At 39.6% G+C, this 14,046-nt stretch overlaps 3 protein-coding genes across 5 annotated transcripts; 2 read left to right on the plus strand and 1 right to left on the minus strand.

Moving 5' to 3' along the window:
• Positions 1-118: 118 nt before the first annotated feature.
• On the plus strand, positions 119-1,655 carry LOC133841869 (ankyrin repeat and MYND domain-containing protein 2). The gene is made up of 3 exons (XM_062274652.1): positions 119-395; positions 458-1,231; positions 1,287-1,655. Exons 1-3 carry the CDS (start codon positions 189-191, stop codon positions 1,515-1,517), a joined length of 1,212 nt encoding a protein of 403 aa, XP_062130636.1. The 5' UTR covers positions 119-188; the 3' UTR covers positions 1,518-1,655.
• Positions 1,656-2,021: 366 nt separating this feature from the next.
• Positions 2,022-8,095, plus strand: LOC133841868 (trichohyalin-like). 2 transcript variants are annotated; one of them, XM_062274650.1, is made up of 17 exons: positions 2,022-2,203; positions 2,264-2,458; positions 2,523-2,669; positions 2,726-2,962; positions 3,020-3,169; positions 3,226-3,441; positions 3,608-3,694; positions 3,757-3,867; positions 3,986-4,216; positions 4,273-4,485; positions 4,723-4,836; positions 4,899-5,009; positions 5,133-5,450; positions 5,792-5,848; positions 5,903-5,935; positions 6,310-6,369; positions 6,451-8,095. In XM_062274650.1, exons 1-17 carry the CDS (start codon positions 2,160-2,162, stop codon positions 7,955-7,957), a joined length of 3,831 nt encoding a protein of 1,276 aa, XP_062130634.1. In that variant the 5' UTR covers positions 2,022-2,159; the 3' UTR covers positions 7,958-8,095. The 2 variants fall into 2 exon arrangements, with proteins under 2 accessions (XP_062130634.1, XP_062130635.1); XM_062274651.1 differs by having other exon boundaries at positions 2,024-2,203; positions 2,598-2,669; positions 6,295-6,369; positions 6,451-8,094.
• Positions 8,096-10,223: 2,128 nt separating this feature from the next.
• LOC133844189 (T-box transcription factor TBX6) lies at positions 10,224-13,687 on the minus strand. 2 transcript variants are annotated; one of them, XM_062278085.1, is made up of 5 exons: positions 13,433-13,687; positions 12,682-12,853; positions 11,237-11,504; positions 11,034-11,171; positions 10,224-10,896 (listed from the first exon to the last, which is right to left on the minus strand). In XM_062278085.1, exons 1-5 carry the CDS (start codon positions 13,521-13,523, stop codon positions 10,366-10,368), a joined length of 1,200 nt encoding a protein of 399 aa, XP_062134069.1. In that variant the 5' UTR covers positions 13,524-13,687; the 3' UTR covers positions 10,224-10,365. The 2 variants fall into 2 exon arrangements, with proteins under 2 accessions (XP_062134069.1, XP_062134070.1); XM_062278086.1 differs by lacking the exons at positions 12,682-12,853; positions 13,433-13,687 and adding an exon at positions 11,573-11,756.
• Between the last annotated feature and the right edge of the window lie 359 nt (positions 13,688-14,046).

Below are 14,046 nucleotides of genomic sequence, written 5' to 3' on the forward strand. Positions count from 1 at the left end.
TTATATTCTGTAAACTTAATTATCACCTATTGCTTTAGATAAGCCAAATAATCCGTAACAGCAAAAGTTCTTTGCTTACTGTTGATAACAGTGGTGAAAAATGTTAATTTTATGAATGCCAAAAAACATATGTTTTTATTCGTGTGAGGAACACGTTTTGCGTTTGCATTATTTTGAAGTAAAAAACAATGAGCGAGGACGGCAAAAAGTCGCAACTGGACGACATACAGCTGCAGCTGATCGAGCGGATTTCCAAGAATGACACCAATGGCTTCAAACAGCTCCTGGGTCAGCTCAAAGGAGGCGTCAACTTTGTGGACGACAGTGGCATGTCGATATTGGCGCATGCGAGCTTCAAGGGCAATAAGGAGGCGGTGCAGCTACTGTTGGACATGGTAAGTTTTGTCTACGGTGAAGTGAAGACTTCGAAAAATACTTTGATTCCTTATATGCACAGGGAGCAGACATCAATCTGAATCAGCATGGTGCGGACTATACACCTTTGCATTTTGCCGCCCTGTCGGGCAACACGAACGTTTGCCGCCAGCTGCTAGACGCGGGTATCAATGCGAATAGCATCAACAGCGTAAATCGTACTGCATCCCAGATGGCCGCCTTCGTAGGCAACCACGCCTGTGTTGAGACCATCAATAACTACGTTTCGCTGGCAAGTCTGGAGTATTATACACAGCTGCATGGGCAGCAGCAGGAGCCGCAAATCCCGCCTGCCCTTTTAAAATCTTTTCACACCTTTGTCACGGAAATCAATCTGCATCCCGTTCGCATCACGCTCAATGCCCAATCACTAGGGTTACTCAAGCTGCTGGCCAATCTGCGCAAGGCTTTGACGCTGATGTGCGAGAAGGAGATGCAAAAGACACACGATATCAATGAGCTGATGGCATTCAAGTATCACTATCTGGGCTGGATTGTGGGTGAGCTGTTGCGTTGCGAGGAGCAATTCAAGGCGCAACACAAGGACAAGCCAGCGGAAGGCGATGCCGCTAACAAAGGCGGCGATTTTGTCGAGGTGTTTGTAAAGCGTGTGCTTAAGGAGAACAAGCTAGGGCAGCTAGACTATGTGGAGTTTACGGTACGCGAATGTGCGCGCGAGTTTCCTTACCGAGAGTGCACTGTATTCCGGCAGATAGCCACCCAACTGGGTGGCAAAGATGCAGCTCCCGCTTTGGTAATCCTGCGCAATGCCATCAACGGCTTGAGAGGTTTTGTGGTAAGTTTTATTGCCAGCTACAAGAGTGTAATATTAATGTCGTATGATTTTTCAGGACGAGACGAGCTACTGCAGTACATGCGGACAGGAGAAACCCGACAAGAAGTGCTCCAAGTGTAAAGCGGTGCAGTACTGCGATCGAGAGTGCCAACGTCTCCATTGGTTCATGCACAAGAAGAGTTGTCCACGTCTGTTGGCCGCCGTTCTGGCCGGAAAAAAGGATCAGCCCAAGGCGCCCATTGATGCCTCTGAGTTGCGTGAGGAGCTGGCCAAATTGTCCGCATAACTGCATTTTAAGTCATCTAAAATAAACTCGAGAAATGTATGAAAACGTTTCAATATCCAAATAAGTCCAATGCTGGTTGTCGTTAAATTGCGGTAGCGCCATCTCTTCAAAGAACTGGTAATCAAAGCAGTGGCGCTATCTATCGAAAAATAGCAAAACTTATCGTTAGCAGTGGCGACATCTGTTCAATAAACCCGTGAAATTATTTTTGTAGGAGTGGCAATATCTGTCCAAATCAAGCCTTGTTATGTTTGCACGCAGATCAAGTTTGTTTCAAATTTTTACCCGCCCATTTGTGTTTAATCGCAAGTTTTCAGGAATTATAAAGAGTGTTACACTATTGTTCAATCAAATAAAATAAATACAAATATGAGTAAGAAGATTCAAGCTCATTAAGTTTGTTTTTTAATGCAGAACAGATAAACTGCTAGGAAAAGCACGATTATACATATATGAAATGAATGTATAATCGATAATTGTCAAATAGATAAATCGATAAAGTAACTTAAATTAACTTGTCTCCGCAGTAATTTGCAACATTTCCGAGTGACAGTCATAATTGTAAAGTCTGTTGAATATTTGTCTGATTTTAATTTCGAGAATTGATTTAATGAGGAGGAATTGGAATACACCCAATTCATCATGGATGAAGATGTAGAAAAATCATCATATCAGAGAAAAGTTAGGTAAGTAATAAATGAATTGAATAAATGAATCAAGACTCGCTGTTATTCAATAATCCTTAGATTGCGACTTCAAGCTATCGAAGGAGTGGAAAATGCAAGATTGTATGAGCAACAACTTAATTACAGTAATAAAAGCACTTCCGAAGAATCAGAATATGTTGAAGATAATTTCGAAAGCGCAACAAATGATGAATATGATAATCTATTATCTATGGATGAAGACGTAGAAGAAACATCATATCAGAAAAGAGTCGGGTACATACTATATATTAAATCAGTCGCTGAATTTGAAGGTTGCTATAATATTGTATTACTTTAGGCGCAAGTTAAAGAAGCAAGAGGAGAAGGAGCGAGTGGAAAGTTGCAGGCTTGAAGATGTTATTGATAATTATAGTATGGACCAATCTGAATACGATCAATTTACTGAAGATGAAAATGTAGAATCGTCCTCTCAGAGAAAAGTTCGGTAAATATTAATTTAATATCTGAATTTGGGAATCGCAGTTATACAATATGCCATAGATGCAAGGGAGAGAAAGCTGACCTAAAGGCAAATCGTCAACTTCAAGGTGAAGAAATGGAAAATGATATATTTTATGAGCAACAATTTCAACATCCTTATTCAGAAAATTATGAAAATACTATTGAAGAATCACAATTTGGCAGAAACGAAATGCAAAATGTACAATATAGTAAAATGGAACAATCTCAATATGATGAATATGAAGTTGATGAATTCAAGAAAGAAAGAAAAGTCGGGTAAATATTGAGCTAATATCTAATTTTCGAAATTTGCAGATACTATGTTATTTTTAGAAGCAAGAAAAAGAATGAACATTATAATAATGTGACAGAATTATCAGACAATACAGAAAACATATTTGAGAAATCCGAATATAGTGAACATAATTTTGAAAATAAATTGGAATATGCTCAAGAAGAAACATCATATCAGAGAAAAGCCAGGTAACGATAAAATAAATCTTTCAATTTGAAAGTTGAAATTATTCAATATTCTGAAGGCGCAAGTTGAAAAAGCAAGAGGAACGAATGAAAATGTGCAGGTTTCAGGAAATGGAGGAGCAACAACTTAGCGAAACGGGAGAATCACAATATTATAATATGGAGCAATCGCAAAATAATGCGATTCGAACCATGCAACCATCAAGATATGGCCATTTTGATATCGAAGAAGAAGGCGAAGAAGGAAAAGAGGCACCATACAATAAAACACATAAGTAAACATTTATTAATAATACTACACTTTCTTCATGCTCACAACAAATTATAATATGTTTCGCTTTGGTACTTCGAATACGTCGCACGCTTCGTTTTTACGTATTTACGTTGAAGCTTAAATGAATATAAATTAATTTTATTTTTAAAATTAAAACTTTTTAACAGACGCAAGAAAAAATCCAAGAAGAAAAAGAACTTCGAAGAAGGATCAGAATCAGACACTATGAAAGAAGGTGATCAAATACAACCTAAGTAAGCAATGATCTTATCCCTGAATTTGAGAGTAGCAGCTAATATAAATCTCTATATTGAAGAGCTTCTACGAAGCGCAAGAAAAAATCGAAGAAAAAGAAACGAAAGCGAAAGGAAGATTCAAGTGATTGTAATTATGTTACGGAGGAATCACATAATAATGAAGAAACCAGGTGAGCATCGATTATATCTTCGAATCGTAGAGTCATTCTTATTTGCCGTTTATATACAACAAAATTTGAATACTTTTGTGAGTTCGACTACTAACTTTATTTCTAAAATATCTTCGAGATTTGCTCAATCTCAATATTGTGATATGGGTGATGGTGAAAATAATGGAATGGAAGAATCGCGAATTGGTGAAATTTTTGAAAACTCACAATGTCGTAAAAAATCTCTATGTTATGAATATAATATAGAAAGATTGTGCACTGATGATGAAAACAAGAAAGAATCACAATATCACAATATGGATCAATCAGAATATGGCCAAGAAGAAACATCGTATGAGAGAAAAGTTAGGTAAACACAAAATCAATCTGTCAATTTAAATGTCGCAGTAATTAAATATTCTTAAGACGCAAGTTGAAGAAGCAAGAAAAGAAGCGAATGAAAATAGTGGAGGATGCGACATTGTACGAGAAACAACAACAACAATCGCAATATAATGAAAACGTAGCACAAGAATTACTATACGGGCAATACAACATGGAACCATCAAGATATGGCCAATTTGATATCGCAGAAAAAGGCGAAAAAGGAAAAGAGCGACATTGCCATAAGAAGCATAAGTAAACATTTATTAATAATACTCAACTTGCCTCACAAATAGTTAAATGTTGCGCTTTGGTACTTTAAATAAGTCGCATGCTTCGTTTACGTCTTTAAATTGTTTTAATTAATATACGTTTTCTTATTTAAAATCAACTTAATTTGAAATTGAAAATATTGTTTTGAAGCTTATATGAATATACACTAATTTTATATTTACACTATTAATAAGTTTTAAAATTGAAATTTTGTAACAGACACAAGAAAAAATCCAAGAAGAACAAGAAGAAAAAGAAGAACTTTGAAGAAGGATCAGAATATAATGAAGACACTATGAAAGAAGGTGAACCAACATATCTAATACATTCCAAGTAAGCAATGATTTTATGCCTGAGTATGAGAGTAGCAGCCAATAAAAATCTTTATATTAAAGAAGTTCTACGGAGCGCCAGAAAAAATCGAAGAAAAAGAAACGAAAGCTAAAGGAAGATTCAAGTGATTGTAATTATGTTGCGGAGGAATCACATAATAATGAAGAAACCAGGTAAGCATCGAATATATCATCGAATTTGAGTCATTTTTATTCACCGTTTATAAACAAAATAAAATTTTATACTTTTGTCAATTCGGCTAATAACTTTATTTCTAAAATATCTTCGAAATTAAGTCAATTTGACGAAGAATCACAATATTGTGATATGGGGACCCAACATTATGAAAATTATGAAAATGAAGAATCGCAAATCGGTGAAAAATTTGAAGACTCACAATATAATGAAAATATGGTAATGCCACAATATTATGAAAACTATAGAGAAGAATTAATGTATTGTAAAAATAACATGAGAGAATGGCAATATAATATGAATTATATGGAATCTTCGCAATCTGAAAATCATAAAAACGAAGTACAGCTTCCTAATCCAGATTTCGAACAAGACTCAGATAAAACACTTGAAAACTCTCCACCTCAAAGAAAATCCAGGTAAGCAATTTTTGATTTGAAAATAATTAAGGAAGATGCAGTATGATGTGCTCGAGAGTATGCTATTATCGTAAAATCATATCAAATATAGTAGAGTACAAAATTGATCATATTTTCAACGAAAGATCCGATAGGAGCACTCTGATTTTGTCATATAGCATTATTTAATTAAGTCTGTAGCTATTATTGTGTGTTGCAAAATTTAGATGTAAAAATATGCTTACTATCCGAATGAGTATAAAATTCTCAAAATAATCGCCAGCTGAGAGAACACGCAGATTTAGAATTATTGATTAAAAAACTAACTCTAATTTAATCGACATATACATATGTGATCAAAGGCCCCACACGAAGCGCAAGGCAACTGCAATAGAAGAGAATCCTCCGAAAATTCCCAGGTAAGCTATATTGCATTTAATAATTTTAAAAATTAATCGATATCTTTTTGAAAGGACTTACATCAAACGTCAGACAAATACTAACAGGTAAATATTTCTTATAATAATGATATTTATTTATATATTGTTTATAATGTGTATTCACTGATTGAACTATCGACGCATAACGCAAGAGTTAGGAGACTGATATTTGTCATGAACATTGTTAAAGTAAATTTCTTTTGCGAAAAACAGTAATTCATACTCTGACTGCTTTTCTTGCAAACTATATGTGATTCAGTATTGATTAGGGGAATTTTTTTTACAAGATAAAAGTTATTTCATCAACCATATTTTAAATACCTAACATTTTGCGTAGGAACTAGGAATTCATCGAATTAAAAATGTTTTTATTTTAATAAATACATAAACATAAATATTTAATAAATATCTACTTCATTTGAAAGTTTTACTACCATCAGCGACAAGACAGCAATATGGCAGTGTGAGAAAAGAGAAACCCTAGCTGAGAAAATGGCAAGGTAAGCAAATCGTAGAAAAACGTATTAAGTTTTTTTTTTTTATCTAGGAAGAAGTGTCTAATATATGAGTACATTATATAGATTTAACATCCACGATGAGCAAAGGCGACGTTTTCTAAGCCTTGACGATGCTCCGAAGACAGAATCAACAGGACATGAATTATCATCCGTTTCAGACGCTCCTGCAGATAATTATAATAATTCATCATCTTTATCAGATGACGTTCCAATTGACGAAGATACTACATTTGAGCCGGGACGAGTGGAGAGCGTGCAACAGTATCTAGCCCCCCTTCCGTATGAACGGACTGCACACCTCAGGTGTACACATGAAAAAATGAGACCAAGCTCCGAAGAGATATGGGAAATGTTTAAGGATTTTGAGGCAGGTGGCAAGGCCGTTTGGCCTGTCACCTGTCGCATAGAAAAAGCTACTTCAACGGATGACATTGAGGAAGCAACGCCAAAACGATTGCGTAGACGGAAAGCTGAAACAGTTCCCAGGATTTCTGCAGAGAAGCAGTTGCAGGCGGCTGTGTTATCGATAAGTGGCGACTTTGAGGATTGGAAAGTCTATGTGCCAGACTCATCGTCAGATGAGGAAGAGAAAATACCGAATTCGAGAGATGATCAGCAAGCGGTTGAGCAATCGGATGAGAAATCGAACGAGAAAGCCGAAGAGAAAACGGATGAAAAACTTAATGAGAAATCAGAGAGGAAAACAGATAAGAAATCAGATGAGAAACCGAAGCAGACACAGGACCAGACATTGAATCAGATTTATGACCAGGCCGAGCAACTAAAAGTCGAAACTTTTTATCAATCACTAGGATTAAGTACCGCGCTAATTTACAACTCAGAATATGTTCAAATGCTGAATATGTGTGCAACAGAAAGTGGCATATCCGACGTAAGTGTGAGGCTCAAAGCAAAAGTCCGTAACAAGGTAAAGCAAGAATTGCAGGATGAATCCAAAGATGGTGTGAAACCCGTATTGAGAGAGGCATCGATGACACCAACTCCATTTGAAGAACTACCCAAAATGTTGCGGACAGAATGTAGCGTCAATTTTGAGCGTCTTGATACATATACCAGAATCGATCTGGATCATCATATAGATCTATGCAGTCTGACGGACAAAAAACTTCCCGAGCAGGTAGAGTACGACAAATACATTCATGTGGTAAGGCTTTGGATCAAGGATAATAAGAACGCTTGGTTCTGGGAGAATGGCGCCTGCTTTATCCCCAATGCAAATGAGCGTTTAGTGGACCAAATCTTGGAGTTTGGGAAGTTCTTGGGCTGCAAAACCAAGCCGAGAATACGCCATTCCCACATAGGTCGAGTTCTGCGATTTCCTTGGCCGATTGACGTGGACAAATTCTGTAAATATTATGGATTGTCTGACCCCGTCTTGGAGAATGACCGCAAGATTGGCTATTATGTGCACAAGAATCTGGAAGGTGTATTTGCCAAAGTATTCGCAAGTGGGCTGGTGGAGATATACGCCATGAATCCAGGCGAATCAACTGAAATGCTGGTGCTGTTAGACCTACTAACGAATCCACGATATGCAGATGAAGAGTGAATAATGATGCAAATGCATCGTAACAATTAATAATCTTATTTCTATAACTACCTTCTGAGAATGATTGAAATTTAAAAAATTTTATTGAAATTCATTTGGCAAAAGTGTTTTGTTCTTCTGCTTGGGTAAGACAGAATTACAATTGATAGTATGATAGAAAATAATATTTTAATTTTTTTTTTTCTAGTATTTATTAAGAATTGATGTATATGTGGTAATTATCAGTAACACGCATCTAATAAAATACATATAAATGACCAACAAAATAATAAAGAAAACGAAAAGGAAGAATCATTTTAATAAACTGTTTCAATCAGAAAGTACTGTTGCCTCAGATCCATAACGTATATGGTTACAGGTTAAAGTATCTAATAGATACTATCTATGTATGGTTAGTGGTGGCACTGAAGTTTACAATTGTTGTTGCAGTGAAGTGGCGCCATCTATATATATGGTTAGTGGTGCCACATATTCGTTCATAATCGGCATGTTTTTCAACACTGGTAAGTCGAGATACAAACCTGCCGCGATCGCTGTTGAATTTGAAGTGCTACTAACAGGTTTTCCGTTCGCTTTGAAATGAAATTAAACATTGTATTGTTGTTTGGCACGCCAGCAGATTTTATGGTCAAAATGCTTAAATACCAAATCATATGCATACATTAACAAATTTTTAATATAGAGCCAGCAAAATCGGCAACACCTTTACAATAACAATAAAGCATCATTATCCTCAATATCATCATTATCAACAGCTTTGACCGCAAAAACCGGATTCCGATTGGTCGGGCCAACAACGCACATAAAAATTCATTAAGTATATTAAAACAAGCACAAATTAGAAACGTGAGCGAAAAACATTTACATATTTATCGCATAATCTACGAATTTTGACGCTTTTTGCCACCGTTTTTAAAAAGAAAACAACGATATTAATATGCACATACATTTATTTACAAAAAAGCCAACAAATTAAGGCTCAACGTCGTTTGGCGTTTAAAAAACACTTCCAAAGCCCAAAATGCCGATGCCGACAACAACAACATTCGAAATAAATAGCAACATCATCAGCTAATTTCGGGGTGAAAACGTGCAAATCCCATAATTTAATTGTTTCAACATTTAAAAGCCAAATTTATGTGACAAAAATTAAAACACGAAAGGAGAAAAAACAACGACAAAAAAGAAACAACAGTAGAAACTGAGGCTTAAACAGACTAAGCCCAAAATTAGTCAAAGCAGCTTCAACTATAAAAATAATAATACACAATGCCCCAACATTGGACGTTAGTGAATTATTTCGCGCTAATTTAATTTATGCACATGATATGCTAAGATTTCTATGAATGAAAATTAACTGATGAACAAACAGCAATAAACGAAGCTCAGCCATAGTTATTGTCTATGCATATGGATTATACAGATTTGGAAAGCGGCAGCGTTGTTTGAACTCACCAGGAGAACGAACTTCTTCTTGCTAGCTTAAAACTTAATTAAAGTTATTAAAGTGGAAACGTTTGGCGCCACCGTTTAGGAAGCCCGCCAGCTTGGACCGCACACGCATGCCCCATGAATGTTGCCCCTGCCACAACTGGCAGCCTTATCGAAGCAATTATGCAGGCTAAAAAGGCAGCCGCCAACTGCGCAGACAGATTTGTCGCATTTGACGCGATAAACAGACTCTGCACGAGAAATGGCCATTGGCCACACCGGCACTTCGATGCCCGATTCTCCCCCATTCTCTCGATTCCCATATTCCCATAAAAGGTGCGATAAAAACGAAAATTTCACAAGCCAGCCAAAGATGCACAACAGCAGCACAAGCAGCAGCCGCTGCGTCATCAAAAGGTGCCTGACAAAGTCGGCAAAGACCAAACGCCGTCGAAAAGCCGTCAAATCGGTGCTCATAATGGATGCGTTATCTGCGAGAATTGTTTTAACTACTACCGGAGTTCGTTTTAGGCCAGTTTGAGTTCGGGTGGCTTTCGAGTGGCGCTGATGGAGCACATTAATTTGCTGTGGGGCCCGCCAAAGTTGTTTCCAAACAACTTGCAAAACCTGTAAAAACGGAAGCTGCGAAGGTTGCGCGCGCTTTGGCTTCGGCTTTGGCTTTGCCGTTGAGTGCAGCAGCAGCAACAACAAAAACAATGGCGGGCGACAGTTGCGTGGGCCTGTTATCGATAACACTTGAGCTTTCGATAATTACGCATAATGCACAGTGTTAAACAAGGCTATAAGAATGAGGGAAAAAAACCAATATGGCGACTTTTTGTTTTTGTTGATTGAATGTTTGGCTTTATTTAGAAAGCTGCGCTTAAAACTAATTAACAGTGTAGAAAACTTAAAACTAATATAATGCACACGGTAATCACAACAAAGTTAAAAGACGCAACAACAAAAAATGTTCATTAATAAGCTAAAATCGCTGAAATGCTGAAGCTGTTGCGTTTCTTAGAAGTTGTGGTGCGTGGCGAGCTAGTTGCTGACGAACTCGGAGTGGAGCTGGAGTTGGAGCTGATGGTCTCTTGGGGTGTAGACGCTGGCACATAGGTTGGCGTGGGTGGCGGCAGTGCGGACAGCGGGGGAACTGCAGCAAAGTAGGCGGCCTGCAACATGGCTGCGCTCGGCGCGTAGCCAAGTGCATGGGAATACGATGGAAGAGGAGCTGCCAGTGTGGAAGGAGATGCCATCGCTGCTGGAGCTGTGGGAGCAGCGTAGTAAGCCGGCGAAAGACTGCGCTGTGAATCCAGCTCAAAGTCGGAGCGTTGACGCTTCGCTTGTGGCGAGTCACAGCTGCTGACGCTAGATCCATCGTCCTCGGAATCAGCACTGGAGTTGGAGCTGCTGTTCAACTTGCGTTTGCAACGGGACTGGCCTGTCTCGCGGAAACCCTTGGCAAATGGATTGTTGTCAATCTTCAGTTTGGTAATGCGATCGTTCTGCAACACAAAATAAGAATTTACATTAGTTAGCTGACTGACTGGCAACTGTAATCCGAGCTAGCTGGCGACAGCAAGTAGAGCAGCTAGCAGGCACTTGAGTGTCTACTGCTCAAGTGGATGGACGAGTTACCCACCTGATAGGCTGTCACAGCCACAAACTCCGTCTCCGGAAACACAAATGCCTGCTGTGGTGCCCAGGGCAGCTGAGTCAGCTCGCTACTGCGAATGATGTGCAGACGCGGTTGATACTTGTGCATGCTAGCCAAGACAATCTGAAGAGAAAGGAAACATCTCGTTAGTAACTGCATTGCAGTCTGACAGATCAGTTGTCACTTACGTGTCCATTGCTGTCCAGTGTGTTGTTCGTCAGCTTGACCTTGTTGAAGAGCAGCGCCTGTGATTGCCAATGCGCGCCCGTTGCCGGACTATCCGGATGCAGATACATGCGTTGAGGACTCTGTGGCTCGGCACCGCCAGCTGGCACCCATTGGGAGCCGGAGAACTTGTAACGACAGTCGCCAATGGGCACCATCTCGAGCAGCACACAATAGTTGGTCTCATCCTCGAGGCCGGAGAGGGAAACGCGCATCGAGGGGAACATGCGTCTGCAAAAGGTAAGCGAAAGAATAGAAGTTGATTAAGTGAGCAGCACAAAGATGGCATAAAACTATACATAAATCAAGGTCAAAGGCGAAGACGAAGGCGTTGCCAGGTACTTTGATTTGTGGCCACGGCTAACAAGTGTGTAATTATGAACAGCAGGAGGGCGAGGGTGATGGCGTTGTTGCATCGATTTAAAAGGTAACAAAAACAAATGCCATCGAACGTGAGAAGCGTGCTCGACTGTGATATACGCGTTAGCAATTCTAGTTTCTAACTTCTAAAGTTTCGAATTTCTTCGACTGGCAACTGCAATTACCACTAAGCCATCACGCCCTTCTACCTTCTTGAGTAACAGGTATAACGAGCCTCGCACTCACAACAATGCACGCTTGAGCCGTAGATGATTAATTGCCCTCGCAACTGGGCGCAACACCAGAGAAGCTGGCGCCAAGCAATTAGACAAGATCCGAAGCTGTCGCTGTCGCTGTCGCGGCTTAACGGCTTCCAAATGTGGCGCTACGAGCAGTCAATGCATGGCTAATGAGCCGAGAAAGTGGACACCACATCGCTGCAGCAGCAGCCACAGCAGCAGCAGCTCCCAGACTCATAATTATGTTAATTTCAATAGTCGGTAGTCGATGGTCGCTAGATTCTCAACAAAATATGCATAAGATATGGAACGAGAGACAGTCTCAACTTCGACATCAACAGCAAGAGCGACAAAGCGTTTCATTGTAGGCAAAAGTGTGAAAATGCAGGTAGACAGTGTCAGAGAAAGAGAGAGGGACTTCACTTGAGTTCGTTTCCCAGATCTGGGTCTGATGCGGCATTGTGTCAACGCGCACAGAGAGAAGAAGGTTTTTATGAGGGCAGCGGCGCCAGGACGGCGGCATCGATACCAAACTGCGACTACGACTGCGACTGCGCTACGTTGTTGCACTTGTTGTTGTCACTGCTCGGTTTTTGTGCTCCTGCTGCGTTTTGAATTATCGCTAGGCGCCACATTAGTGAGTGAGCCGACGGGTCATGGCAAATATTTGTATAGGCCCCGAGTTTGAGTGCGAGTGCACTTGACTTCTCAAGCTGATCGAAGGGGCGAGAGCGACGGCGATATTTGCATAGGATGCTGCGTGGCACAATTCTGTTGAATTCTTGGGAGAAGAAGCAGACACCACCTACCTGCCACTCTTGGTGATGATCATCTCGGTTCCAATCTGATGGAATTGCTGCCACAAATCGTTATTCTCCAACTTGGCCTCCACGCCCGGCAAAGTTGGTCGCGGACTTGGCATCATCATCGTCTGTGGCTGATGCTGTGCCATGTGCAACGGCAGCATACTCGGGAACGGATCTGAAGCAGAAGAAGAAAGAGAAGAGATGTAATTTTAGTTTGAGTTGCTCAGAAGTTGTTTGGTTAGTTCGTTAGTTTTTTCCGTGCTATAACAATTTGTTAGAATCCTCAATTATGAATGCATTGCTATTGCTGTCTTGTTTGCTATCTTTGCCTGTTATTATGCAATATATAACACTTATATTATATCAAATCGTTGCTGCCGAGAAGGCCCCTTATTTAATTTAGAAAATTATAAGCCATTTCTAATTATACGGGAAACTAAACTTTTGCAACCACAAATGAATTATGAAAAAACTTGCAAGCAATAACTGTAGCTGCTTCGATTTGACATTTAATATGATATAATTACATAATTAAACTTTGACAGAAATGTAAGGAATTATTGTAAATTATCTCAAATTGATTGATGTTGTGAATAGCAAAAGCTTTGAACAAGGTTATTTATGAATAGCTCTGATTTTTAATTGATAATAAATCGAAGTTGGAATTAGTTCTAACTCTCTTCTAATTCCCGTCTAAAATTAAATACTCCACACTAGCTCCAATTTTGCCGTCGGCACTTTGACGACAACTTACCCGGTATACGTTGCATGATCTGTTGACGGTACAGCTCATGGGCCAGCTGCTGCTGAATTCTCATATCCATTAATTCGTGCATGGACAACATTTTCAAAATCAATTTCACTTAAAACTGCACTGCACTTTGGTTAGTTCTTTTATAGTTGTTTATTTTCTTTCTCTAGATATTTTTGCTCTTGTGTTTGTATTGTATTTTTTATATATTGCGCTGCGCTCTCGAGGTTCTGTCACGCACGACGTTTCGCAACGAACTGATCTTGAGTTGAGCGAGTGAGCCGCTTAGCTGCGTGCCCGTCGTAGCCGGTTTCAGTTCCACTTCCAATTTCAGATTCAGTAGCAAGCAACACAAAAACTACCTGCCAAACCAGTTCGGGTAAACGACGCAATCTGATTGGCTGACAGCAACGACGCCGACGCCGGCGACGACGCCTACGCCGACAGTAACAAGAATAGCAAAGGGCGACAGCAACAACAACACTTCGGCGACTTCGACTATGGCGTACTCACTCTGGCGACGATCACAGCGCCATTTTGTGTGTGTCGTGAGAGTCGAGAGTCGAGAGCAGCAAGAAGTAACATTAGAGTAAGTATTTGGGCTGTGCTGGGTCTGC

This window comes from Drosophila sulfurigaster, chromosome 3 (genome assembly GCF_023558435.1).
Source record: "Drosophila sulfurigaster albostrigata strain 15112-1811.04 chromosome 3, ASM2355843v2, whole genome shotgun sequence".
Taxonomy (NCBI): Eukaryota; Metazoa; Arthropoda; class Insecta; order Diptera; family Drosophilidae; genus Drosophila; species Drosophila sulfurigaster.

Excerpts from the sequence above, each read along its gene's own strand:
- LOC133841869 (XM_062274652.1), top strand. The coding sequence starts at position 189 with ATGAGCGAGGACGGCAAAAAGTCGCAACTGGACGACATACAGCTGCAG. Across the intron at positions 396-457 it reads TGCAGCTACTGTTGGACATG|GGAGCAGACATCAATCTGAA; the intron begins GTAAGTTTTGTC and ends TTATATGCACAG. Across the intron at positions 1,232-1,286 it reads ACGGCTTGAGAGGTTTTGTG|GACGAGACGAGCTACTGCAG; the intron begins GTAAGTTTTATT and ends ATGATTTTTCAG.
- LOC133841868 (XM_062274650.1), top strand. The coding sequence starts at position 2,160 with ATGGATGAAGATGTAGAAAAATCATCATATCAGAGAAAAGTTAG. Across the intron at positions 2,204-2,263 it reads TCATATCAGAGAAAAGTTAG|ATTGCGACTTCAAGCTATCG; the intron begins GTAAGTAATAAA and ends AATAATCCTTAG. Across the intron at positions 5,451-5,791 it reads CCACCTCAAAGAAAATCCAG|GCCCCACACGAAGCGCAAGG; the intron begins GTAAGCAATTTT and ends ATGTGATCAAAG.
- LOC133844189 (XM_062278085.1), bottom strand. The coding sequence starts at position 13,523 with ATGTTGTCCATGCACGAATTAATGGATATGAGAATTCAGCAGCAGCTG. Across the intron at positions 12,854-13,432 it reads GATCATGCAACGTATACCGG|ATCCGTTCCCGAGTATGCTG; the intron begins GTAAGTTGTCGT and ends CTTCTGCTTCAG. Across the intron at positions 11,505-12,681 it reads ATCATCACCAAGAGTGGCAG|ACGCATGTTCCCCTCGATGC; the intron begins GTAGGTGGTGTC and ends TACCTTTTGCAG.